The 27821-nt window shown below is 26.3% G+C and overlaps 3 protein-coding genes and 2 pseudogenes across 4 annotated transcripts in view; 2 read left to right on the plus strand and 3 right to left on the minus strand.

The window, feature by feature from the left end:
* The window catches only part of LOC149062218 (uncharacterized), a 510544-nt pseudogene that overhangs the window by 127946 nt on the left and 354777 nt on the right, over nucleotides 1-27821 (plus strand). The gene's annotated exons all lie outside the window — the stretch shown is intronic.
* The window catches only part of LOC149062220 (uncharacterized), a 204454-nt gene that overhangs the window by 124100 nt on the left and 52533 nt on the right, over nucleotides 1-27821 (plus strand). The window lies entirely within an intron of this gene.
* On the minus strand, nucleotides 7720-8541 carry LOC149062228 (uncharacterized; annotated as a pseudogene).
* LOC149062229 (uncharacterized) lies at nucleotides 10796-11209 on the minus strand. The gene has a single exon (XM_089221598.1). The coding sequence runs from the start codon at nucleotides 11117-11119 to the stop codon at nucleotides 10796-10798; it is 324 nt and encodes a 107-aa protein (XP_089077724.1). The 5' UTR covers nucleotides 11120-11209.
* LOC149062230 (uncharacterized) lies at nucleotides 15743-27777 on the minus strand. The gene is made up of 11 exons (XM_089221608.1): nucleotides 27614-27777; nucleotides 27265-27509; nucleotides 26918-27188; nucleotides 26687-26853; nucleotides 26400-26609; nucleotides 25874-26072; nucleotides 25645-25797; nucleotides 25276-25535; nucleotides 19501-19598; nucleotides 18091-18100; nucleotides 15743-16024 (listed from the first exon to the last, which is right to left on the minus strand). Exons 1-11 carry the CDS (start codon nucleotides 27738-27740, stop codon nucleotides 15743-15745), a joined length of 2022 nt encoding a protein of 673 aa, XP_089077734.1. The 5' UTR covers nucleotides 27741-27777.

A 27821-nucleotide genomic window follows, 5' to 3' on the forward strand; every position in this document is an offset into this window, starting at 1 on the left:
GTTTTGAATGTAGTATAGGTAACGTTTTGTTTTGTTTCATTATCTATATCAAAAACATCAGTTGTATACAATCAATTTTCTGCAATTTCGTGAGCTTGATCAAACGATACTAAAAATTACAAAAATATATCATATTACAAAAAATATCTGTCACTTTAATAATATTGATGTTTATTATTATACTACAATATTTTTTGTATGAATCATAATTTACCAATATTTTTTGATAGTATTCTGCAACTGTATGAAGTAAAATCAAATATATTGGGTTTTGATCGATTCATTCGTAGCTTATTAGCATTACTGCTATTATTTGGCAAGACACAGGAAGTTCCCTCCTTGTTGAGCCAGTATCAAGGAACTGGTTCAACAGAATTGTCATTAAAAAAATGCACTACAGTCCACTGCATAGTCATAATAATATATATCAATTAAAATAGGTACAGAAAATATATTATGCAGCTGGTACCTAAAAATAAACATAAGTCAAATATAATAAGAATTACAAATAATCATACTTGAGCGTTAACACTATAAAAAAAATAAATAAATAAAAAGAATATATTATTATCTACCCATAGATATATTATAATAAAACTTAAGCCTACTGTTAAGTAAATATATAGGAAGTAAACAAATACAAATTTAATAGAACATAAATAATTATATACATGTATTAAAACCTACTGCTTCAATAAGATTTTGATTGTTAAAATGAATAATAGGATAAGCTACTTTGAAGTTTAAATCTTCAGTTGATAAAATTAAGTATTTCATCATTATATTTTCAATTTTCTAAACATAAATTTGTTTTGAAAAATCACTTACTTTATAAACTCCAATTTGTTCACTTTTTATAGGTCTATCAAAAATTTTTTCCAAATTTTGGAATTTTCTACCAAGTACTACTTGTGTTTTTAGAATTTTACTATAACAAACATTGACTACTTTAATGATATTTAAAACACCGTTTATTTTTAAACCAACATAAGAATCTGCATCAGAATTTATTATTATTTTCATTTTTTCTAAAATTAAAAGTTTGTATTGTGGTGATGATGTCCATTTATTAAAGTGGTCCATCTAAATGTATATTTTCATATTTTATAAAAATATTATTTGGTTTTGACAAATTTTCTGTAAAAGATAATGATGCATTACTATGTTCCTCACATCTTTTGCTACTTGCTGGAGAGGTTTGTCGTTTTTACGAACCATTTTTTTTAACGTGCTCATGTAATTCTCAAATCTGAAACAACTTACATTATCCAAGGAACCATAATTCTCATAGTCTTCATGTAAATGTATTAATGCATGTATGTTGTGAGATATAAATTGTTCACCAAATATAATACCAAATTTTTCACAAAATCATGCATAAAAATTTTGCATAGTGAACTAAATAATGATTATAATTTGCGCTCAAATAAATAGACATTGCGATATTAAAATAGAGAAAATGTAGCCTTCCGTCTAGGTAATTCATCTTATAACCTAGGTTTACAAACAAAATCACAAGGTATTTGTTTTTTTAATGTTAAAAGTCTTTCAGAAATTTGTTTTAAAACAAGTATTAAATTTTCCACACGAGAAATTTGATCACCCTTCCACAACATTAATAGCTTTTTCATGGCACCAAGGCACACTGAGTGCATGTAATCAATACTAAATTGTTTAACAACATCTAAACCTGGGATATTAAGTATTTCACTAATTTTACCATTCGTATGATATTGTTGTATTTGTTGAACAAAATAAATAATATGGATAATGTGTTCTGACGCGAAATCAATATATATATATAACTAAAAACCGATAATTGTTAATTTAATTATGATAGTATGTAATTATTTATTACAAGACGCATTATTATTTATTATAGTAACTTATAACTTATAAGTAATAACTTGTTCGCTTATTACTAATAAAGTAATAACTAAATATTAAGCAATGACTAATTAAGTAATAAACAATGAAAATATACCTAATTTCGCATAGCATTAATGTTAATTTAACATACATTATAATTATTAAAATAATAAAATAAATAACTAGCTATACAGCGATGTATAGTTAAAGAATATTATAATTTATAAAAAATAAGAGTTAATGCTCTAACTCAAATAGTTTATCAATATCAGTTATTAATTATTATTACCTTATACACTTACCGTAATATAAAATACAAAAATTTGAATATCAGTCAGAACAAAACAATTAGATAGGTACACTACATATTATATAGTGTCACAACTTCGCATCACATCACATCACAAGCAATACTTACTTGGTTTTTTTATTTTATGTTCAAATTATTATTTTTCTAAAAGTCAGTTGTACAATTAAACGTGTAGGCAATTATAATTTAACGCTTATATGTATATGTTTTATTTTCTGATCTACAATAATAATATACATGATTACTGATTAGTAAACAATAATTATGATATAAACAGTGTTTATACCCTAGTGTTTATAAACACTTTATAACGTATAATGTAAAATTGTTGAATTTTAGTTTCTAAAATATAAACTATCATTGATTTAAAATAATGTTTAATTAAAATATCTATAGACTATAATAATAGTAATAATAGTTCACCAATAAAACTATACATTCCAATATGCTAATATTTTTTACTACCTATTTTTTTTCAAATTTTATATTATAAACCTAATCTAAAAACGTTAGGTCGATATATAATACTTTACTATTTAGGTACCTATTATATTAATGCATTAAATATATTTATATATTATAATATATGTTAGAATCTCATTAACACAATAACACCACATAACAATAAAAATCTTTATAGCTCTGGTAACATAAGCTAAATATATTGTTTAATTTAATTTTAATATACAAATATAAATATTATCTTTGACTGTATGTATATTAAAAAGCATTATTTTTAATTCTACCAAGAACTTATTAAAACTTATTTTGTCGTTTTATTAAGTGACCTATCTAGTAATTTATATTTGATAATATAATTCAATTTTCTAAAGTTGTACTCTTGTAAAAACATATGATAGTAATTAAAATTTTCTTAATTTTTTTTAAATTTTCCTTTTATAATAAAAAATAATACTTAATAATACTTATACTATTACAATAACATCATGATATTACATGCATCAGTGTCAAACAATTTAAACTATTTTCAAATTAAGAATAAAATACATTCATCGCTCCGCTCAGATTCCAAAATACACTTGACATTTTTCAGTGGGTTTATGTATGGATAAATGATACCTATAGCTAGATTTATAATAATTTTATTATTGTTAAATGTGTGCCTGTATAGTGTCTAACGATATTGTTATAATATATTAATAATATAATTCTTTATTTGTTTAATGGATTATTAGTCATACCACCGATTATACAAAATTATATAATCTGTGGTAATACTATAATAATTTAAATTACATAAATAATAACAAATTAGCTTCATATTAATCAATTATATAATTATTTTGTTATTCCTTCACTCATTGGTCCTTCACTCAACTGTGGAAACACTCTTGTTTGTAAAAAATCCTTGCCACACATACAACCGAGTTTCTACCAACTATTCCTTCCCCCCCCCAGCACTAAAAAAAAACCTACAAACAAAAAACAGCTTATGGCCAAATGTGCTGGGCTTAAGCTCAATTAAAAAAACTATATATATAAAAATGGAAATAATATTAAATCAATAATACAATAGTATTGTTTTATTATTATTTGAAATTTCACGTTTTAACTACAATTAAAATGTATTGATTTATTGTTATTTTTCATAAATATTTTAATGGTAATACAATTATTGTATTATTTCATAATTAATAATTTGGTAATATTTTATTAATGTAAAACTTGAGGCCAACCATCATTTAATAATAATTCCTAAAACATATTTTCTACGAATATGATGAAAAAAAAAAAATATCTATCGAATTATATCATACTAAAAATAATGATAAAAAAATCCTTTTTTGGTATCTAGGAAGTGAAGAGCGAAAACCAGAAATATTGTGAACACGTCGAAGTTACCGCCTCTCAACAGCGGTATTACCGTCAATATTCAATAAAAAAAATAATTTTTTTATTTTGCTAACGTTTTAGATAATTTCTGCAACACAGATAAAAATATAGATGTAAAAAAAGCGGGTAAGTGGATGTCGCTCTGCTGTACATTAGGTGGTGGGGTGGACCTCTGACTAGGGTGGTTAGATTTGAATGCAATGATAGGTTAAAAGTCTTTCAGAAATTTGTTTTAAAACACAAGTATTAATGTGGCCAAAGTTGCTGGGCTTAAGCTAAATTAAAAAAACTATATAATATATTTTATTAAATATTATAATATTGAAATAGTATAATATTATACAAGGAATGGAAATTTATACAATAAAATGTATGCTTAATTGTGTCAATAAGTTTGGATTACCATACGTAAGGAACAACGTGGGTATAAGGACTCAAGGACTAAGGATCTTTAACCAAATTAGTCTTGGACTGCTGACGATATACAATACATATACTTTTTAGGTAATAAAAAATGATCTATTATTTCTATTATAATAGATGTATTATTCTTGAATGATACCACAAAAAGAAAGTATACATTTTATATTAATATATTAATTGTTGTGGCTTGGTGATTTATGGTCGTACACTCAACTGTGGAAACACTATAAGAACAACTATAAGAACAACTTATAAGGAACTTTGTATTAAATTTTCAAGTTTTTTTGGTCGTCCAACATGTTTTTACTGACACTTCAAAAAAAATTCTCAAAAAAATCAAAAATTTCAGTAGTCTATAAATAACTCAAAAAAAAAGTCAAAACTTTTTGAAAATTAAACTGTATATATATAACACTAACATAAACATTTGGTGAAAATTTCAAGTATTTACAGTTATTAGGTTTTGAATTACAACTATATAAAAAAATCAATTTGGTCGAAAACTGATTTTGCGTAAAAATTCCAGTTTTTATGTCATTTATTTTTTGTTTTTATCGATTTTTTTGATAATTGTTGGAAAATGTTTACTTTTGACCTCTAATCTCTATAATGCACCAAGGATCTTTAATTTTACATCGGAAACCAAAGTTTGAAATCAAAGCATTATTTCGACTAGTTATGCTGTACACAGACACAAAAAAAAAAAACACATTATTGTAAAATCAATACATTAATCACTTCGTTCAGAATCTAAAAAGGAACTTGTTCCACAAAATTCTAGTGCATTACAATATTATAACTTATAAGACTACGATAAATAAGTACTTAATACATAAATATATCCACAGGACCACATAAGATGGGTACCTGAATCTAGGACAAGATATCCAAATATTAATCAGTTTTTACGTAAATTAATATTTTACACTTAACATTCTAATAAAATTATTAATATATTATATAATATGTATATTACGTTAGTTGTAATAGCATCACAAATTATACTGCACACAAATTAGTCAAACCCCTGCGTTGAATTTTTAATTGTTGTTGACATATGTCTATATGCAGTGGCGTAACTATGGGGTAGCGAGGGGTAGCGGTCGCGACCCCCAAAATTATTATGGGGTCGCAAGAGTATCATTTTGCTACCCCAAAAATATTTATATAATTTGATAAAAAAAAATCGTCGTATTATAGATCGTAGCGTATCATGAAAAAAAAAATTAGTTGTGAATTTGCATGTCACCGAGTAACTGATAAGTGATAAGTGATAACAGTATAACTACAAAATATAACCCAGACAGTCGTGGTAGCACTGGTAGCACAGAACAATTGATAACATGAACATTTTTATGTTATCTCATTATCTGTATTCTATGATAATTCAAAAACATTACAATAACGATGTACGGTTTGGCTAGAGCGACAGCGACCGCGACCGTACTACGACCGCGACCGCGATTTTACTGCATTAATGAAATTAAATGTACCCGGTTTACCTACGGTGACCGCGACCGGCGATTTTGGATCGGTCGCGGCGATTATAACTTCGGTCGCTACAAGAGCGGTCAAATCGCGGTCGCTCCACATATATTCGGATTGAAAACAGTACGGCGGCAAGGTGGGCCTAATAACCCCCACAGAAAAATTTCAGAAATTTTAGAATATAAGAACTTGTATACTTTATATAATATAATAATAGCTATATATAGCTATAATAGTTATATGATACGAAAATTATGAAAATATTTAAATTTTATTTAATTTTATAACCCTTAGTATTTGTTGAAAAAACTTTAGCACATGAAAAAAAATATTTACCTGCTGCCCCCCTCATTAAAAAAGACAAGCAAACGTACAATAGCTTAGCTCATTCATTGAAAAAAATACTTGCTAAACTTAAGACAAATGTTTAGAAAAATCACCTAAAACGAATCTCACTCACAAATATGGTAGTATCTGGAGAAAAAAAAATAATTCGCTTTAAATGACCAAATCTTCCTATTAAAAATCTGTTGGTAGCAATGGTAAAAATTGTTAACAGGGTAGGATCTCGATGAGGTGATCTATTTGTCAGCATACTAATGACCTAATGGCAATTTGTACCATTATTATATAACATTAACATCCAATGGTTAAAAATAGATTTTTCGATTTTTCTCATTGTGCGTGTTGTAAACAAAATAATGCGTGATAAGTGATAACACAAACAGTCACTTGAATATTCATAATTTAAAATTGAAAAGTAGTAAGTACGTTTGTTATATAAGTAAGTAAACAACAAGTATGAACAAAACACTAAAATTTTCAAAAGAAGAAGACGAGGCATTGGCCGAAAATGTTTCAAAACATCCGGCATTATACAATCCTCAAAATCAAGACCACAAGGACTTGAATATTAAAGAAGCGATTTGGGCAGAAGTCAGTAAATCAGTAGGCAGAAGTGGTAAGTAGATTGATATTAATACTAGTTTATTATAACTAGGTAAATATTGTACAACAGAAACTCGCAGAATAAGTGGTGCAAATGCATAAATAACAATTAATGAATTGGACTTTTCAACATTCAAATAAATAATAAAATATTAACTTATAAAAGTAAATGTCCAACTAATTCACAGCTCTACTATAATTGGTTGTATAATTAACTATAAGGCGTACCAGTAATATAAGTAGGTAGGTCGTATCAATATTATTTTTTCATTATTATTTTATTCATAAATTGTTATTTATTATTAGGACATTGCCATACCCGCATTTGTTGTCTTCACTTCACAATTTACAAGTGCGTAACAAGTTTTAATAATACAATTAAGAGTGAATTTACGTATACATACCAAAACAAGTTATAGCTAAGTAGTAAGTGTACAACATTTTATACTTTAAAAATGCTCATAGATAAATTACTTCAAAATAAAAATATCCAGAATATACCTTCAACAACAACACAAATAATATTGTTAAATTTAAGTTTTATAGTGAAATGCCAAACTTAACTTTTAAGAATCTAACATTATAATATATTAATATATAGGGGGGAGGCATGTGTGATGTTATACCAAAAGTATGTTGCACCCAGTGAGCTGTTTTCTGCTGTAAAATAATGTTGATTCAATTAAAACTCAATTTATTATAATATAACTGCAGGTATCAGTATCTTTAATAAGCTGTAACAATGTAATAATAATATAATATTTATATTAATTATAACAATAATAATATAAGTACTAATATGTATAAATTTGTAAAAAAAATAGGTATTATGTTGATGAAGTTCTTGAAATTTGATGATTTTGCCATGGTACTTGCCCTTCTTGAATAAAAAAATTCTTAAATTTGTCTCTTACATCAAATCCTTCAGCATTTGCAAAGCCTCCTGTTCTTGATAAGTCATTAAATAATGTTGGCTGTGTTGTATCATGTTCATAATAAGATTTTCCATTTTTTTCTAAAAATGCATCCCTTAGCAAATTATGCAAGCAACAAGCCACTATAATTAAATCGTCACAAACTTCTGCATCTACAGCTATTGGAGTGTAAAACACTCTAAATACTTGAGACAATAAACCAAAAGCATTTTCAGTTACCCTCCGACATCTGCTTAATCTATAATTAAAAATGGTCTTAGATCTGTCTCCTTGTATTGAACCTCTTGAATATGGTTTCATAATATTCTTATGAAGCCGAAATGCTTCATCTCCAACAATAACATGAGGAGTAACTATATTTGTACCAGGAAGAGCCTTATCTTCAGGAAAATTGAAAACTCCTTGTAATATTTGTTGGCCTATTGTTGTTTTATTGAAAATTCCACTATCGCCTTCTTTTCCATAGGAACCAACATCAATTATTAGGAACTTACAATTAGCATCTACATAGGCCAAAAGAACTATAGAAAAATACTCTTTATAGTTAAAGAATAATGATCCTGTTTTTTTTGGACACTTCATGCGGATATGTTTACCATCAATTGCAGCTATTACATTAGGGAATTGCCATTTATTCCAAAACTCAAGTGCATTTTTTTTTTAAATTTCCTCAGTAGGACTTGGTATAAATATTGACAATAAATGTTTTTTCATAGCTTTGAGTGTATTTTTTATAATAATGCTTATATAACTATGAGAAATTCTAAATTGAAATGATAATGAGCGGTAGCTTTCTCCACTTGCAAGATATCTGTAAGCATAAAAGTAAGCAAATATTGTTGTGATGTATTTTTTCAAAAATAAATAATGACTTTACTACCAAATATAGTTTTGAACTTGGTGGATAAACATTATCTAGTATTTATTTATTTATTATTATTATTCATTAAGTACTAAAAAAAAATGTAATATTTATGATTTATGAGATAGGTATTCCAAATGTAATTGTATAATATATAGCAATATTCATAGACAAATATTAGAAAAATATTAGATTTATTGTAGCTCAAACTCAAACAATAAATGGCACTTAGAGATTTTCCTGAAAAATCTTAGTAAAATAAAATCTAAAATAAATTTTTAATTTTGGAATTCTTTACATATTTCTTACAAAAATTAAGATATTTTTTAACCAAAACCAATGCTAAAAGGAGCTATTAAGATTTTTATTTTTTCTTAGCCAAGTTATTGTACACATAGACCTTAGGGGTATCATTAGATATGGCTAATTACATTTTATAATTCAAATGTATTAAATATTAAAGGCTTATTATTTATTTACAGGGGATGAGTGTAAAAAAAGATTTAAAAATCTAAAAGACTCATATAGGAGAAACAAACAGGCGAGAAAGCAAGGAACTGGATCCAGTGCATCAGCCAAACCGACAAAATGGTCTCTGGCACCATACTTGAGTTTTTTAGATACTGTTCCTCAAGAAAGAGAGTAAGTTATAAGAAGTTTTATTTTCATTAAATGATTTTAATTGATATATTTTTTTTAAAATATTTTATGATACTGTATTTTATTAAGTTGAACTGATCTTAACTTGTATATTTTGTTATTTATATTTATTTTTTAGCTCAACCACAAACTACAATGATGAGAACCATGAAACTGAGTTCATTGAAAATGAAACTTGTGCTGAAGATCTTCAGAAAGAAGGTGACATCAGTATAGAAGTTCCCATTGATGCACAGAAATTACCTCAATATTCAGCTAATTCTAAAGAAAATAAAAGAAAATATATATCAGAAATGTTTGAAAAAAGATCTAAAGAGAGAATGGACATAATATCTAAACTATCTGCAGCAACCTCATCATCAAATGAGCAAGAGGACTCTGTTGATTATTTTTTTAAAAGTTTAGCTTTAACAGTGAAAAAGTTACCATCAAATTTGATTGTACAAGCAAAATTAAAATGTTTGACTGTAGTAACAGAATTGGAACAACAGCATTTGGAAACACCTGTTGATACTGTAAAAAACCATTCTCTGTCTATAAATTCAGCTTCAACATCTGCATCTTATTCTCATCAATCATCACACTTAACATTAGAACCACATTATTCATCTAACAGTATAAACCCAGATCTTCAACATTATAATGAGTATAACCAATACTACACAAAAGCACCGATCAGTACGTTAAGTCAATACCAAATTGAAAAAAGACATGGAGATGTAAGGGAAGAAGAAGACATTGTAAAATACCACAATCTGTAGTCATGAAGAATTTCCAAATTTTACTATTTTAATAATATGTTAATTTAAAAAAATAATATTATCAAGGAAAATGTTTTTTTTAATTTTATTTTATACTTTTAAATATCTATTGGCTATTTTTATTAAAGTTTAACTTACACTTTAATTTGTATAATAATAAACATACCTAAAATGTTAGAAGTGCTTCAACCTACATGTTTAATCGTATCTAAATTAAAACCGTAATTAAAAATAATTTGAAAACTATTGAGTATAGAATATTAGAAAATGATAAAAATATAAAGATTTGGGATATATTTCATGTACCTACAGTTATTCATTATTTAAAATATTAAATATTCATATCCTACAAATTTAATTCAACTTTCCGGTAGACATTGTATTTAAGGTAGGTATGTTTTAGACAAACTAATGGGAAATCTTGCATTCAACTTTAAAATCTTAGATATAGTAAGAAAATTGTTTATGAATTTTTAACTCAAAATAATTTGAAAATGTTAGTGATCTTGACTTGACTCTCATAAAAATTATTTAGGATTTACACCCACTTTTTTTTTAATTTCCACTGAAAGCAAATTATGAGAAACATTGAATAACATTTTTATCCACATACATGTAAAAAAAAAAACCAATAAAAATCGAAAATTTCATTGCTAGGTAATTTTTAAAATAGATCATAGAACTGTTACCTTAGAGTTACTTCCAACTTTTCTTCAGGTGTTATAGGTTTTGGTACAAATGGTGTTGGAATAGTAGTCAGGTCTCCTTCAATTAGGCTCAAAATGTAGTCAAATTGATCACGGTTGAGACGAAAAAATTCTCTGAATTTTTTCTCATCTAGGCGGAGATGACCGTTGATCAGTATTTGATGATACCCTTCTTCTCTCCTGGTCTTAAATAATGGATTAGGTCTTGATTTTGGCTTTGGATTAACTAAATACTGTAAATAAATATCATCGTCGTCTGCTTCTTCGAGTAATAACCATTGAATTAATTGGTTATTATCCATGTTTGCGTTTGTGAAATTATAAGTTAGGTTTTCTTAGTATTATTTTATACTTCGATACAAAACTTAAATAGTCGAATTTATTAAGTCAAACATAAATTCTCATATAAGTATTCGGCTATGATTATTGATTAAATTATTTCTGTTATCAATTATCATCCCCTCTATGACAGAATTTTTCATTTAGAAGCGGTCGCTATCGCTGTAAATAAACCATGTTGGCGATTTGCGACCGCGACCGCGATCGCGATTATTATTCAGTCGCAGTCGCTGTCGCTCTAGCCAAACCGTACCTTAACGAGAAAATGGTTTATCCTTGTTAACATTTTAAATTGTTTCATCATTTTGAATCTTGATTTGTTATTATTATTTGTAGTACTGTTGTACTGTAGTACTGTTGTAAACTGAAATGTGATATGATAAATACAATTTATAAATAAATTATAATGTAATTTTTTTTATTAGCCCACATAGCCCCCTATTTGTGCTAATGGAAAAAGGTTAAAAATGTACAAAAGTGTTCGCTACCCCAAAAATTTGCTGCTAGTTACGCCACTGTCTATATGTATTATATTTGTATATAAATAACAATATATATAATATTAACAAAGATCGCCAAGCTCAGCTCATGAATCGACGCGCAGTATACATACACGCACATTTTTTTTAAAAACATTTTTTGTTTTTTTTTGTGTCATTGTTTTAGCAAATTATTCGGGTATTCATAAAAACAAAATGTTTATCATTTTATTTTATATTATTTGACTATTTGACTAATAATCTACCAATTTACGTAAAAACGGAAAAATATAGATATATGATATGATCGTTTCTGTATATGAATTCCGTTCTGGTGACTCACATTTAATATTGATTGTTACCCGTCTAAGCACATCAAAAGTAATAATGTGTCAATTTAAAAAATAAAAAATGACTCAAGGTAAATAAAATTATATAAATAAATATATTAAATCCATTATGGATTATTTTTCTTACAGGTAATATCCATTGTTAGCTAGTATACTGAATGCAGAATGTTAACAATAGTACCGTCTTCACGACGCCACTGCACACTGCAGACGTGACGACAAAAATAATACCCATGTGGCAATGTCCCATTATAATATGTTTATAAAGGTCTAAAATACCTCTTACTCTGCTGTGGTCTTCGTTTTTCAAACACACAAAATAATATAATACGTACCATTTGCACATATGTGTATACAATGGGTATAGGGTACATAAGACATCCGTTGTCGTTCGCATGACATTTATCCTTATTGATTTATCTATTTTTCAGACAAAGGAATATATAAACCTTTTATTATAAGCCGTGTTCCGGATGTGCATCATTTTATACGCTTTGAATTTCTCTCACATTCAAAATCGTAAATTGGAATAGAAACAGAAAATACACATTTGTATTGTACTGGTATATTATATAAAATCATCTTTGTTCATAGATAGTTGGTACGTTGGGGTATAAATGTATAATACAGCAAAATAAATTAAATTTTAAGAGCATGATAAGCAATTAGGGCAGATAAGACTTGTTTACCAAATACTTATTCATATTTTCAACTTATCAGATTAACCGGACAAAGCGCCTAGTGAAGTTAATTTTCCCCAAGGTCTAAAGGCTTTTAAACACAATACACATGTATTGAAAAAAAAGTCCCTAGGTAAAACGTCCCAACATTAATATAGATTTGATTTTAACTGATACCTTTTATTTCATTATTTGTGTACCTAATGATTGGCAGTCGAACACTCGAACACATACTGATAATAGTATCGATATAATTGAATATTGATATAATAATAAATATAATAGTAATCGAACAATTTTACCCATTTTTCATACAGGTAATATCCATTGTTAACTAGTATACTGAATGCAGAATGTTAACAATATTATGTTAATAATAATAACTATAATAATAATATAGAATGATTAACTAAGATTACATAATTTATGTGGGTGCAGTTTTATTATAATACCTATATTTATTGTATTTAAATACAATGATTTAAAAAAAACATCATATAAAAATCAAATAGAAAAAAATAGAAAAATCTATAATTATTAACAATACGTATTAACATTACAGATTTATTATTTGTATATATTATATTTAGATACTTATATCTTTTTTTACACAATATTAAAATAAATGATATAATAATAATTAATAGTGATCACTAGTTCGTAGTTAAAATAATGTTAATTAAAATAAATGAATAAAAAAATAATTACTTAAAGAAAATTTAGGTTTAAAAAAAATTTGTTTGGTTTTAAAATTTGGTTTGATAATGTTTAGATGCAGCTTTGACGAATTGCATAATGGTAATATTGTTTGCCTTAAATGACAAAATGATGGTGTTTAAATATTTTTGGCGTGTCTTTGATTGTGAATTTCTAAGGTTATTAGGTTCATTAATACTGTTTAATTTAATGTAAGTGAATGATTGAATATCTAGTAGAGCTTTTGTAAAGTGATGTATATTTGGATGTGTGTTAGCAAAGGACTGAGCTAAATGTGAGTGAAACGACTCGCATGCATTCGTAGTTAAATTCAATTCAGCACTACATTGAGCCCAAATATTTGGTGGAAATAATGCTTCTTCTGTAATGTAGGTGTCCAAAATATAATCTGCAAATTGTGTTAATTTGGAGCTTTCGGGCTTTATAGACATTAATTCTATTGCAAAAAAATTAGAAACATCTTCAGAGTCTAAAAATACTAATCCAAAGCAAATTCTAAGCCAATCACCTACTTTGGTTTTTTTTTTATAATCTTCAGTTAAACCAAATCTTTGGATTGCTCTCCACCAACTTTGTGTAACATGAAACCTACAACCCATCAATTTCGCATTTGGCCAAATTAAATCGCATGCGATTTGTAATGCTTTTTCAAAATCAATAATGATTTGTTTTGGTTCAAAAACAAATCCATAAGATGAACATATTTCGTTAATAATTTTAAAGCATTCAGAATAAGTGGACACGTGTTTATCTTTTAATACACAAAAACACAAAGGAACGTAATGGCCATTTAGGTATCCATGTATAGTAAACAACTGCAAAAAATGCTTTACGCAATATGTAAATGTTCCATCCATGTAAACAATTTCTGTTTTACACATAGCCTCAAAGTTTATTTTACTACAGAATATAATAATACCATTTTCTTTACTATTGTATTGAAGAAAATTTTCATTTCTACTCGTCATACATTGGGTTTCATTTAAAAAAATATGGACGTCAAATGAATTTTTAGGTATTTTTGGTATTGTCTTTCTCCTAGCATTGTATAAATTTCTTTTTGCATAGTTTACATCTCTAACCTGTATTGTACTGTTATTTCTATCCAATGAATTTTCGTCTAATGCGTGTTTGATAATTTTCCTTGGTGCTTCACAATTATTTTCTACAGCCTTTCGTTTTGCTCCAGTACTAAGCACTTGTCGTTGAAGGCTATTTTCGGTTGACGCATCATGAGTATGTTCTGTTCGTTGAAATGTAATTAAACGATTTTTTCCAGAATTAATTGTTTTTAAAACCGCGGAACACTTTTTATTTTGACACCGCCACTTTTCTTCACCGGACTCTAAAATTGTTTGTTTGTAATATTTAAAATTATTCAAACAAAGCAACATATTTCCACGTTCACTGGTTAATTCACTTAATGTGTTCATTTTGAAATCAACGGACGCACTAAAATGTGTCTCCGAAAATATTTTATCGAATGCATTCGTTTCGCGATATGATTTTATCGGCGGTCGTTAAGATGAAGTTTAAGATAAGTCAGTCGAAAGTTGATGTGTATACACTATAAATATAGTTTTAATCTGATGATTTTACCATCGGTGGAGTTTACGTGTTTTCAGGTCAAAAATACGTATCGGTGGAGTTTACATTTTTTTTTCAGGTAAAAATAATGTATCGGTGGAATTTACATGTTATAAATCCAACCCAAAAATCGACTACCTGTAAATCGGTGGAGTTTACAATCGCCCGTTAACAATAGTACCGTCTTCACGACGCCACTGCACACTGCAGACGTGACAAAAAAAATAATACTCATGTGGCAATGTCCCATTATAATATGTTTATAAAGGTCTAAAATACCTCTTACTCTGCTGTGGTCTTCGTTTTTCAAACACACAAAATAATATAATACATACCATTTGCACATATGTGTATACAATGGGTATAGGGTACATAAGACATCCGTTGTCGTTCACATGACATTTATCCTTATTGATTTATCTATTTTTCAGACAAAGGAATATATATACCTTTTATTATAAGCCGTGTTCCGGATGTGCATCATATTATACGCTTTGAGTTTCTCTCACATTCAAAATCGTAAATTGAAATAGAAACAGAAAATACACATTTGTATTGTAGTGTTAAATTATATAAAATCATCTTTGTACATAGATAGTTGGTACGTTGGGGTAGTTTCTTTACCTTTATTGTGAAATCTCATATTTTCTATTGAAATGTTCTTTTGCTTAATATTTTATTTAGGTTGTGTAAATCCAGTTCATAAGATAATACAAATTTTTATTTAGGCAATTATGCATTAAGTAAATCAAACAAATCATTATAAAGTTTGATTACAATCGACGCCTGGATAGAGTTAAATCACAACTTAAATCTCCTTTGTTTAGACCAACAATTTCTTGAAGAACTTGTTTTCCAATATATGTTTGATTTGGTAAAACAAAACCTCTGTCCAATAAATAATTTCTAACAAGTTTTAAGAGATGTGGAACATCAGCAAACATGTAAATTTGTTCTCCAGAAACAGGATGCTCAAATAAAGTTTTTGTTGGCGTGGCTCCAAGACAGTGATTTCCAAAGTCTAATATTTGTAGGCCCCATGTAGCTAACAATGGCTATTACCTCAAAACCACTGTCATTTAGCTGAGTTATAACTTCAAATAACAACTATTGATTCATTGGTGAATCTTAATCATAATATAAAGCATTTAGAAAATAGGCCTTTAAAGGCTTTAATGTTAACAATTTAAATATATTGTACAAAATTGTTATGTTTATTGAGTTATTATGATTATTCAATTTCACACCTCTAGCAATCATGACCTGAACATACTTAAATAGACCCAAAACTTGTTTTACTTTTTTGCCATACCAAAATTATTGTGCTACATAAATTTCATCAAATGAAATCACCGTAACTTTGGAAAATTAAATACATGGATCCTCATATTAAGTTGCTGTAAAATAGCAGTTGGATGATATTACAATACATAAGCTCGCTTTTCATATAACCATTTAAAGTTAAAATTTTGACAAAATGTATTCCATTGAAATATTACAAATTATTAAGTTGTTAAGAATTTATAAAACGCTCAACTTTTAATAGGTAAGGACTGAAAATTTAAAACAAGGTTTGTATGTTGTTAATTCTGCGAAAAAAAATTTTAAAACTAGACAAATACAGTTTTTTCTTTATAGTTACTTTAAGTTCAAATTTGTATGAAATTACATTATATTAAATAATCAAGAATTACAATTTTAGTCATATTTTTGTAATTTAATAAATATTATTTGTGGATACTTGTATGTTGGATACAATATGTTATTGTTAATTGTATTATTTATTATTATATTTTCATACACTTTTAGAATTCATGCTATTCTTGGACACTTGGTATTTACTATTTTCTTAACTAAATAAATGGACAAACCATTGTACATTAATTAATTTTAATTAAAAAATTTATTGAAGTACTATGTCATTTGTAGCTTTAAAAAAAGAGAGGTATTATTATTAATTTCATATGAAAAAAATTAACAGATTTTAAACCAAGTTAAGTGATTTTCATATTTTTCTAATTAACTCATAATTTTCAAGAGTAAAAAAGAAAATTAAAGGTAACTTTCAGCTTTAAACTCAACTTATATAGTCCTAGATTAAGGTAACTTAATGAGTAAAAAAGTATTTTACTTGTCAAGTCGTGCATAGTTAGTAATATTATAGATAAGATTAGTGTTTTATTAGCATTTTTATAATAAACTTTCATCACTTTACAACTTAATAATATATAAATAATTGAATAACCCAATTAATTATTATAATATGCTATTTTCCTATATTAGAACATTCAAATGTACATTGGAATGGACAAAAATAATTCATTACATAAGTATTAAACAAAAGAATAAAAATAACAGAAGTTAATTAGTTATAGTAAAATTTAGATATATCTTATAATAAGTATTTATTATAAGTTTTTCTTAATTAAGTTCCAGCTATTGAACTCTCAGCTTGTACAGAGGTCTCCACCGCGAAGTTCAATCTGAAAATAATTTATATTAATTTTAAGTGATTTTTAACTTTAAAGAATCGTTGGTCCGGTTATATGGATTACAGATGTATTAATCGCATAATCAAAACATACTCACTAAATTTGATGCAACATGTAGGCTTAGTATACCAAAGTAATAAATTATCTGTACATATTGCCATGGCTAACAGAAAACGGTATAACCAGGGCTTGAAACCGATTGAAAAAATTTCGGTTTCGATTTCGATTTTGTATACCGGTTTTAAATTTTTTCGTTTATGGTTTTAATTATTCAATACCGGTATTAGGATATTTCGGTTTCGATTTCGAATTTGTATACCGGTTTCAAATTTTTTCGATTTTGGTTTTAATTATTCAATACCGGTATTAGGATATTTCGGTTTCGATTTCGAATTTGAATACCGGTTTTTCATTTTTTCGATTATGATTTTAATTTTTAGATATCGGTTTTGGGAAATTATGATTTCGATTTTAATTTTGGATACAGGATTTAAATTTTTAGATATCGGCCTTAAGAAATTGTCTACAACTCTGTGCTAAAACACCAGATAAATCCGCCATTAGTATATTTTTTATTCTTATCTGGTTTTCTTTTTTTTGGCGCAAGAACCAAATAAGTTCGAACTTACTTGATTTTTTCTGCAAATAATGATTAGTATATTGTACTATAAAGTAAACATAAGTAGTATGCATACTAGGGTGGTACTTATGTCTTATTTATAGGGAATTTTTTTATTATTATTTATGATCGATCCCTCCAAAAAGGTTTTTACGTATGACAAAAAACTTATGCAGAACTGCATACATTCTACAACTTGGTTAATGTCAAATATAATTTTCTTTGATAAAAATCATAATATAGTTAATTTTTCATTAAAATAAAAATTTGATAGTCGTGGGAAAAACCCAGATGATAACACCATGTTGAGTCAAGTTAATTAAATTTTTATACAATGTATATTATAGAACATAGCAAACGACAAACGTATAGTGTGTTATGCTTGTCTAGCGTCTTTTATAGAATTCAAATTATTTTAAATGATATAAATTTCAGAATTTTTCAAACCATTTAAATTTTAAATTATTTTGATCATTCTGAAAAGTTTCTAAAAGTGGAGTAATCTTGTTTTGCAGGAAGTCCTTCAATTTTTCTGTGGTGTTGTCGTAAAAGGAATAAGGAAAACTTATCCAAGTAGGTACATGTAGTATAGTACTCAAATTTACTGAGCCAATTTTTTCAAAAAATACATTTTAATAGTTGATACTCATTTGCAAGACATTAAAATAGAAAAAAATACCAATGTATGCCCTAAAATAATAAAATGTACTATTATTATTTATTAATATTCTATATTATGTAAAAACTAAAAAGGCGATTTTAGTATTTTCCTCTAAATTTAATGAACTTGGAAAAAATAAATGCTCTAACCAATAAATAGTATTTTTGCTACATGTATTTCATGTATTTCTTTTACGTTCAATAAATGAACAAGCTGATGAATTGAAAAAACACAAAATTGACCCATATCATGCCATATCATGCCATTCTTATTCCCTTTACCTATGCAATATTACTGCATTGTGATATTAAAAACTAATAAGTAATAACCTTAATAAAATTAAATTTTTTAACCAAAAAAATACTATATACCAAGTAAGACAATATTTACATGTAAATATTGTTCATGTTATATGTCTTATGTGGAATAAAAGTTAAGACGATACAACTTGAAATCAGTTTATATTATACACACATTTAATCATTCCCAATTAGCAATAATATCTGTTGTTTAAACTTTAAATAGTTTAAATAAGTAATTTGTAATATTATCCACCTAAATTCAATATACTATTTAACTGTCGAGCAGTAATAGTTTAGTACTAACAACTAAATAAATAAAAATAAAAAAGTAATTAAAATAATGTAAAATTTGTTTATACCCACTTCAGAAATAACTTTTTATTTAATAACATTTTTTCAACTATCACATTTACAAAATAATATTTAACAATTATTGTTTTTAAATTGCTCATTGCACCTTATTATCATTATAGCTTCTAAGACGTCTGGGTCTAGTGATGCACGTAAGTCAGAGACTATAAACTTTAAGCCAGAAAAACTTCTTTCCACGCTAACCTGAAAGTATACAATTATATTAGTATACAGGGTGATTTTTTTATCATGAACCAGTTAATATCTCGGTAAGTATTAGGAATTTTAAAATAATTTTTTTTTTAAACTTTCTAGGTTTTAATATTTTACACTGTGTTACAATTTTCATAATTTTAACTACCTCCCTTATTAGATAAAACACTATCAACTTTAGATTTTCAAATGGTAATACCTATTTTTAATAACGAAAATCTATAAACATACTGAAAAAAATAATTTTAACGTTTACAGAATTTTATTTGAGTAATTAGTTTGCGACTTATTAATGCTTAAATATTCGTTCAATTTGCTGCTACTGGGCAATTTTACAAACCCAACAGTAAAAACCAGAAGTCAAAATGAAATTTTATCTCAATTTAACAATACCCATAACGGTCATTATCGATAATAACAAGATAGATAAACAATACCAATAAAAAAAAAAAAAAAAAAAAAAAGGTGTCTTATCATCACTCCCACCCGAACGCCAAGTGTCGGTGAACGACTAGCCAGCAGAAGCGCAGCTGTATCAGCTATAAAGTATAAAAATAACATTTTAACATTTTACACTTTACCATCATGGTTACAAAATATATCACTGGTTACTGATTCCTGGTATACGATCTTATCACGTATTAGTAGATAGACGATAATAAATGTCGGTAAACCGTTTCTGAAAACATGTGGTTAATCGTTATTCGTTAATGTTAGTTTTCCATTATCAAGTATGGAATATTAATTATAAATTAATTACTATTCTTTGACTGTTTAACCAAAGAAAACGTTTTAAGTAAATACTATGTTATGTCGTTATGTGTATTATTTAAAATATAAATTTAAAGGTTAAGCCAATTATTCCAATGCATACCATACCACGAATAATAATACGTATCTTAATTCGTGATGCATACCTGTTATATTTTTTGATCGTGTTTTAATGTTGTATTTTGGTTAACAAATTTGAATTTAATTAAAAATATACCTCTTTCCAATCAGTAATATTATAAGGTATTTGGGAATCAGATTTCGTACTTTGCCGACACCTTATTTGTATAATTTATTGGTAAGTTCAATCCAAATTTAATATATTAGAATTTTATTTATTTTTTTATTAAATGATTTATACATATTATTGACAAATAATAACCATGGTTCAAATATTTTAATTTTATTTCAGTGGCAATTAGTAGAGTTTATATGATTAATCAAAAAATACAATGAACTATATGACTAGAAAGCTTAATTTGACCAGCAATTAATGCAAATTTACATTGCTTGCTACTGGTATCCTATGACTATAAATTAATATGGAATAAAAGAATAAAATATCCATATTTCTTTACATATTATATTTTAATCTTTAAACAATCTAAACAAATTATTATGTAAGTATGAATTTTTTTATAAAATAAATAATTTGATATTTATCATAATTTTTGCTTATATTTTAGAAAATTAATTTTGTTTTCTTTCAAATTTCAATTGCAATTTGTAGTACTAACTTTTAATTCAAATATTTATAACAAGATTGGATGAACAAATACAATTTGTTATTGTGGTTAGTCACAGCATAGTACATCTCAACTGATAACTTAATAAGTATGGATAAACAATTTTTTTATACAATAAATCATTTCTATAAATAACTTAATGTTTTTTTTTCAGTTTCATTCAGATGAAAAAAGAAAACAGCGCAGCATCAAGACCGCAACTACTTCTATATTTGTAACATTTGTTGATTGTCACATTAATTGTTAATTTTATGTTTAAATAATTAAGTTAAGTTAAGTTATTGATTTACTATTTTCTATAATTAGGGCTATGGAGTTTTTATTAACCTAAATTGGTAAATTGAAAATTTTTTTTGAATACGGTAGTGCCAGTTTTACGTAATATTAAAAGATTTTTATATCATAAAATATTAATTAAAAATTAACATAATTTCAAAAATAAGTGTAAAATTGAATAATTTTTTAAAACATCCATAGCCCTAAAAATATGTTGCAATCTAGAGTAGATAATACATATAAAGTATGTTTAATGTTCATTTAATTTTTATTAATTTATCTAGGGTAGTGGACATGTTAAGTGTTAATATTTTTTATTAGTTATGACCTTACCCAAATCCTGCAATAACTTGCACTACGGAAATTTGTTCATACTCTAGTAAAATTATTGATAACTAATGTGTTTATTTCCTTAGATAATTTAGTAATGAATTAATGTCCATTATTTGTCTATTCACACACAACTACACAAGTTATTTTTAATATGAAATGCAAATTATACACTATATAAAAAAAATATCCCTGAATATTTAATATTTATAAATGGAAAGTCAGGTAGGCACTATGAACAACAGGCCCTGGGCCTATAGCCTCGCATCAGATTGACTCACTTCCTCAATGCACAAAACATGTAATCAAAATGACTTACCTATTCTATTTTTTTTTTTTTTAGTATACACAGATTGATTTGTAATTATTTATTTTTAATGAAATGAAAACCTTAAATGACAGGAGCTTTGTAAACATATTATATAACTTAAAAAAAAAAAAAAAAGGAATGTGTGAATAGACCTTTAACTACTTTAGTCTTGGCTCTAAATCTTGAATCCAAGTACATAAATAATACATTTTTATCTGCATATTTATAAATTATTTTTCTAAATACATAGAAATTGTTGATTTACTTTGTTTTAAAATGAATATATGTTATCTGTTTAGTATAATCATTTACTATAGAAATTAAGATACACCATACTGTTTTTAAAAAATATTTATTTTGTAATTTACTCGTCAATCTGATATAGAAATATAAATTATATTAAATAAACACATATGTATTATGTATAATTAATAAATAATAAACTTAAATAAATTAACAAAATATACAACATAATATCTTCTTAACATAAAGCATTGGGTTTTCCAAATTTATTTAATTTTAGTTATCTAAGTTACATACCTATATGTATACCTACATATCAATATAAAACATAATTGATTTAATGATGAATATGACATGTTTCACACACATAAAAAAGATAAAGGTACCTATCTATCTCATACATTTATAGTACTATTGGTTTTTCACATTTTATCTGTTCTCCGTTGAGTTAACATCTCACAGAGTTACTTTTAAATATATTACTTTTCTGTTAAATATAAATACTACAATGTTCTACTCTATACCTGAAAAAATGGATATGTGGTCATGCTTCATCGAATGTGGAAAAAATAAAAGGAAGGCCGCTTTATTGTACAGCCAACGATTTGGGCTTGAGAGGCCATTTATAAATATTAAATATTCAGGGATATTTTTTTTATATAGTGTATAATTTGCATTTCATATTAAAAATAACTTGTGTAGTTGTGTGTGAATAGACAAATAATGGACATTAATTCATTACTAAATTATCTAAGGAAATAAACACATTAGTTATCAATAATTTTACTAGAGTATGAACAAATTTCCGTAGTGCAAGTTATTGCAGGATTTGGGTAAGGTCATAACTAATAAAAAATATTAACACTTAACATGTCCACTACCCTAGATAAATTAATAAAAATTAAATGAACATTAAACATACTTTATATGTATTATCTACTCTAGATTGCAACATATTTTTAGGGCTATGGATGTTTTAAAAAATTATTCAATTTTACACTTATTTTTGAAATTATGTTAATTTTTAATTAATATTTTATGATATAAAAATCTTTTAATATTACGTAAAACTGGCACTACCGTATTCAAAAAAAATTTTCAATTTACCAATTTAGGTTAATAAAAACTCCATAGCCCTAATTATAGAAAATAGTAAATCAATAACTTAACTTAACTTAATTATTTAAACATAAAATTAACAATTAATGTGACAATCAACAAATGTTACAAATATAGAAGTAGTTGCGGTCTTGATGCTGCGCTGTTTTCTTTTTTCATCTGAATGAAACTGAAAAAAAAACATTAAGTTATTTATAGAAATGATTTATTGTATAAAAAAATTGTTTATCCATACTTATTAAGTTATCAGTTGAGATGTACTATGCTGTGACTAACCACAATAACAAATTGTATTTGTTCATCCAATCTTGTTATAAATATTTGAATTAAAAGTTAGTACTACAAATTGCAATTGAAATTTGAAAGAAAACAAAATTAATTTTCTAAAATATAAGCAAAAATTATGATAAATATCAAATTATTTATTTTATAAAAAAATTCATACTTACATAATAATTTGTTTAGATTGTTTAAAGATTAAAATATAATATGTAAAGAAATATGGATATTTTATTCTTTTATTCCATATTAATTTATAGTCATCGGATACCAGTAGCAAGCAATGTAAATTTGCATTAATTGCTGGTCAAATTAAGCTTTCTAGTCATATAGTTCATTGTATTTTTTGATTAATCATATAAACTCTACTAATTGCCACTGAAATAAAATTAAAATATTTGAACCATGGTTATTATTTGTCAATAATATGTATAAATCATTTAATAAAAAAATAAATAAAATTCTAATATATTAAATTTGGATTGAACTTACCAATAAATTATACAAATAAGGTGTCGGCAAAGTACGAAATCTGATTCCCAAATACCTTATAATATTACTGATTGGAAAGAGGTATATTTTTAATTAAATTCAAATTTGTTAACCAAAATACAACATTAAAACACGATCAAAAAATATAACAGGTATGCATCACGAATTAAGATACGTATTATTATTCGTGGTATGGTATGCATTGGAATAATTGGCTTAACCTTTAAATTTATATTTTAAATAATACACATAACGACATAACATAGTATTTACTTAAAACGTTTTCTTTGGTTAAACAGTCAAAGAATAGTAATTAATTTATAATTAATATTCCATACTTGATAATGGAAAACTAACATTAACGAATAACGATTAACCACATGTTTTCAGAAACGGTTTACCGACATTTATTATCGTCTATCTACTAATACGTGATAAGATCGTATACCAGGAATCAGTAACCAGTGATATATTTTGTAACCATGATGGTAAAGTGTAAAATGTTAAAATGTTATTTTTATACTTTATAGCTGATACAGCTGCGCTTCTGCTGGCTAGTCGTTCACCGACACTTGGCGTTCGGGTGGGAGTGATGATAAGACACCTTTTTTTTTTTTTTTTTTTTTTTTTTATTGGTATTGTTTATCTATCTTGTTATTATCGATAATGACCGTTATGGGTATTGTTAAATTGAGATAAAATTTCATTTTGACTTCTGGTTTTTACTGTTGGGTTTGTAAAATTGCCCAGTAGCAGCAAATTGAACGAATATTTAAGCATTAATAAGTCGCAAACTAATTACTCAAATAAAATTCTGTAAACGTTAAAATTATTTTTTCAGTATGTTTATAGATTTTCGTTATTAAAAATAGGTATTACCATTTGAAAATCTAAAGTTGATAGTGTTTTATCTAATAAGGGAGGTAGTTAAAATTATGAAAATTGTAACACAGTGTAAAATAGTAAAACCTAGAAAGTTTAAAAAAAAAATTATTTTAAAATTCCTAATACTTACCGAGATATTAACTGGTTCATGATAAAAAAATCACCCTGTATAATATGAACTATATAGCATAGTAATATATATATATTATAGATTTACTTGAGTAGCTGGAACTGCTAGAGCAACACTTGCTAACTGATATAGTTCGGGCCAATGCACTTTTTGAGTTTCCCAATATTCAATTATTTTGACCGTGTGAGAAACACGCTGGACATTATTAAAATTATTAAGTATAGTACTTATAGCTTCTGTAGGATTGGATGTAGTAGATAATTGAGACAGCACAGAAGATTGTGATGACAAAAATTGTTCAAAAGGATCTTCAGACTCTTGATTATTTTCAGTTATACATGAATTAACTGTAAAATTAGCAATAAATTAAAAATGTTATATTAGATGGGCAATAATTACGGAGGTACGTATAAAAACCTTTTGAACTACATTAGGTCTGTGATGAATTTATTATACCTGTATTATCTAAGAGCAACTCAGAACTTTCAGAAGTCTGATCTGCACCATTTAATAAAAGTATTGTCTCCCAAGTAACAATAAGACGATTTATAGCATCACTTCTTTGATTAGAAGTGAGTAAGGCCTGATATCTTGGATCAAGAAAAATCGCTAAAATATAATTATTAACTATTAACTATTAGGTATACATAAAAATTATCATAGAGTTTAAAAAAAATACTCATACCTGCCAAAAATGTACTATTTTTCAGATATTTGTCTTGAATTTCTTTTTCCATAGCAGTTTTAATAGTCTTAGCTAGTATCGATCCATTTGAAGTCAATCCATGAATAGTTCTCAACCATATCCCATAAAAGTCACCCAAATTCAGATCTTGCCTTTGTAATGCCACTGTTGCTATTTTTACAGGATTAAGCGCATTGACCTATATTTCAAAGAAATCATTTAAACATCAAATTATAATATATTATATAAATAATCATTAATTTGAAAATACTTTAGTAATTCAGTATTATTTGTCTTATGTTTTGCAACATAATTTGATATTACTTAAAAAAAAAGACAAATATTAGAAATACACTACATAATCTTATGATCACCTAGTAATGCCACTTTAAGTATGAAAACCTAACAAAAACTCACAAAGTTAATTAATTATCTACATAAAATGTTATAAAGTAGATAAATAAGTTTGAAGTAAAACATAATTATTTATTAGAAAAAATATTAATATATAAGTTATTTAACTTACAATACTTTGAATTGAATTCCATTCACAATTGTTCAGTTTTAAATCAGCATTTGTTTCCTCGTGAAGTTTACAGAATTCTTTTAACTCCAACAGTCTATACAGCATATTATAAAGCGAGTTCCATCTTGTTTCTATGTCAATAATTGCATACTTTAAATTTTTCCTCTTTAACCAAGTAGCATATTTGGGTGTTCTGAGTTTTTTTACAATCTATGAAATTTATAAATATTTAATAAAAATGTATAGTGCAAATTATTAATGGTGAGCAAATTCTATTTTAAAATCACCTTTCTAGCTTCAGTTATACAATTAATTATCGGTGCATTTTTCAAGCCAACTAGAACACATAATTGCAATGAATGCACAGAACACCGAATACAAGATGTAATTGATTTTGGTTCAATAGCGGCAATCACAGATTCTTGAAAGTCTTCAACTTCTTTATTTGTATTCTCTGTTGCAAGAAAATATTTACTTAGTATTTTAATTAATAGTATAATAAAATAAAAGATATTTACCATTATTCACAAATTGATCATTGAAAAGTTCACTCTCTATGTCATCAGCTGATAAAAGTGTACCATCTTGATTTTCATATTCAACTTCAAAATCACTATCATCATTATTTTCATCAGGATTTGTAACATTAATAATTTCTTCATCATTAGGTACCACTTCACATTCTTCGTTCATAATTCTCGCCAACTTTACCATGTTTGCTGCGTTGTCACATGTAATTGTGTAAATTTGTTCTTTTCTAATATTATAAGCTTTTAATACATCAAGAAGCTAAAAATAAATAAACACTTGCATATTAAGTCAAAATGATTGAACCTATAGTATAAAACTAAAGTAATGTAAATACCAATATTTTTAGATTTTCAGAAGTATGTTGTTCATTAAGTTCTCGCATAGCTAAAGTGGCCAAACAAACTTTGCCATTTTTAATGTATTGGATATTGACTCCCATTATAGAGCGAAAATGACGTTTGACGCAATCAATTTTTAGACTTACTAATTTATTTTTAACATCATCATTAATCTCACTGATTATTGTGTTGGAGGTAGAAAAAATGTGCTTCTTTATGTTGTGTGAGTTAATTGTGAAATCTATAATTGTTAACAGTATACCATGTCAAGATCATAATACAGGTAATACAAATTCTAAAATATTAAACTAAATTAGGTAATAAGTAATTATAATAATAAATTACCACCACCGATGGCTTCAACTAGAGGTTTTAAGATTTTTTTGAAACCAGAATCATTAAAAATGGTTAAGGGGCGACCATTTACAGTCACCATTTCTGTACAAGCTTTTAACAATATGATCTTATCCATCTTGACATTAAGACTTTTTTTTGTGACCGTAATAATGTCATCCATTGGACCACGTTTCTAAAATAAATATATACATTTTTA

The sequence above is a fragment of the Diuraphis noxia genome, unplaced genomic scaffold (assembly GCF_037042655.1).
Source record: "Diuraphis noxia isolate RWA-SAM2 unplaced genomic scaffold, SU_Dnox_SAM2 contig0001, whole genome shotgun sequence".
NCBI classification, from domain to species: domain Eukaryota; kingdom Metazoa; phylum Arthropoda; class Insecta; order Hemiptera; family Aphididae; genus Diuraphis; species Diuraphis noxia.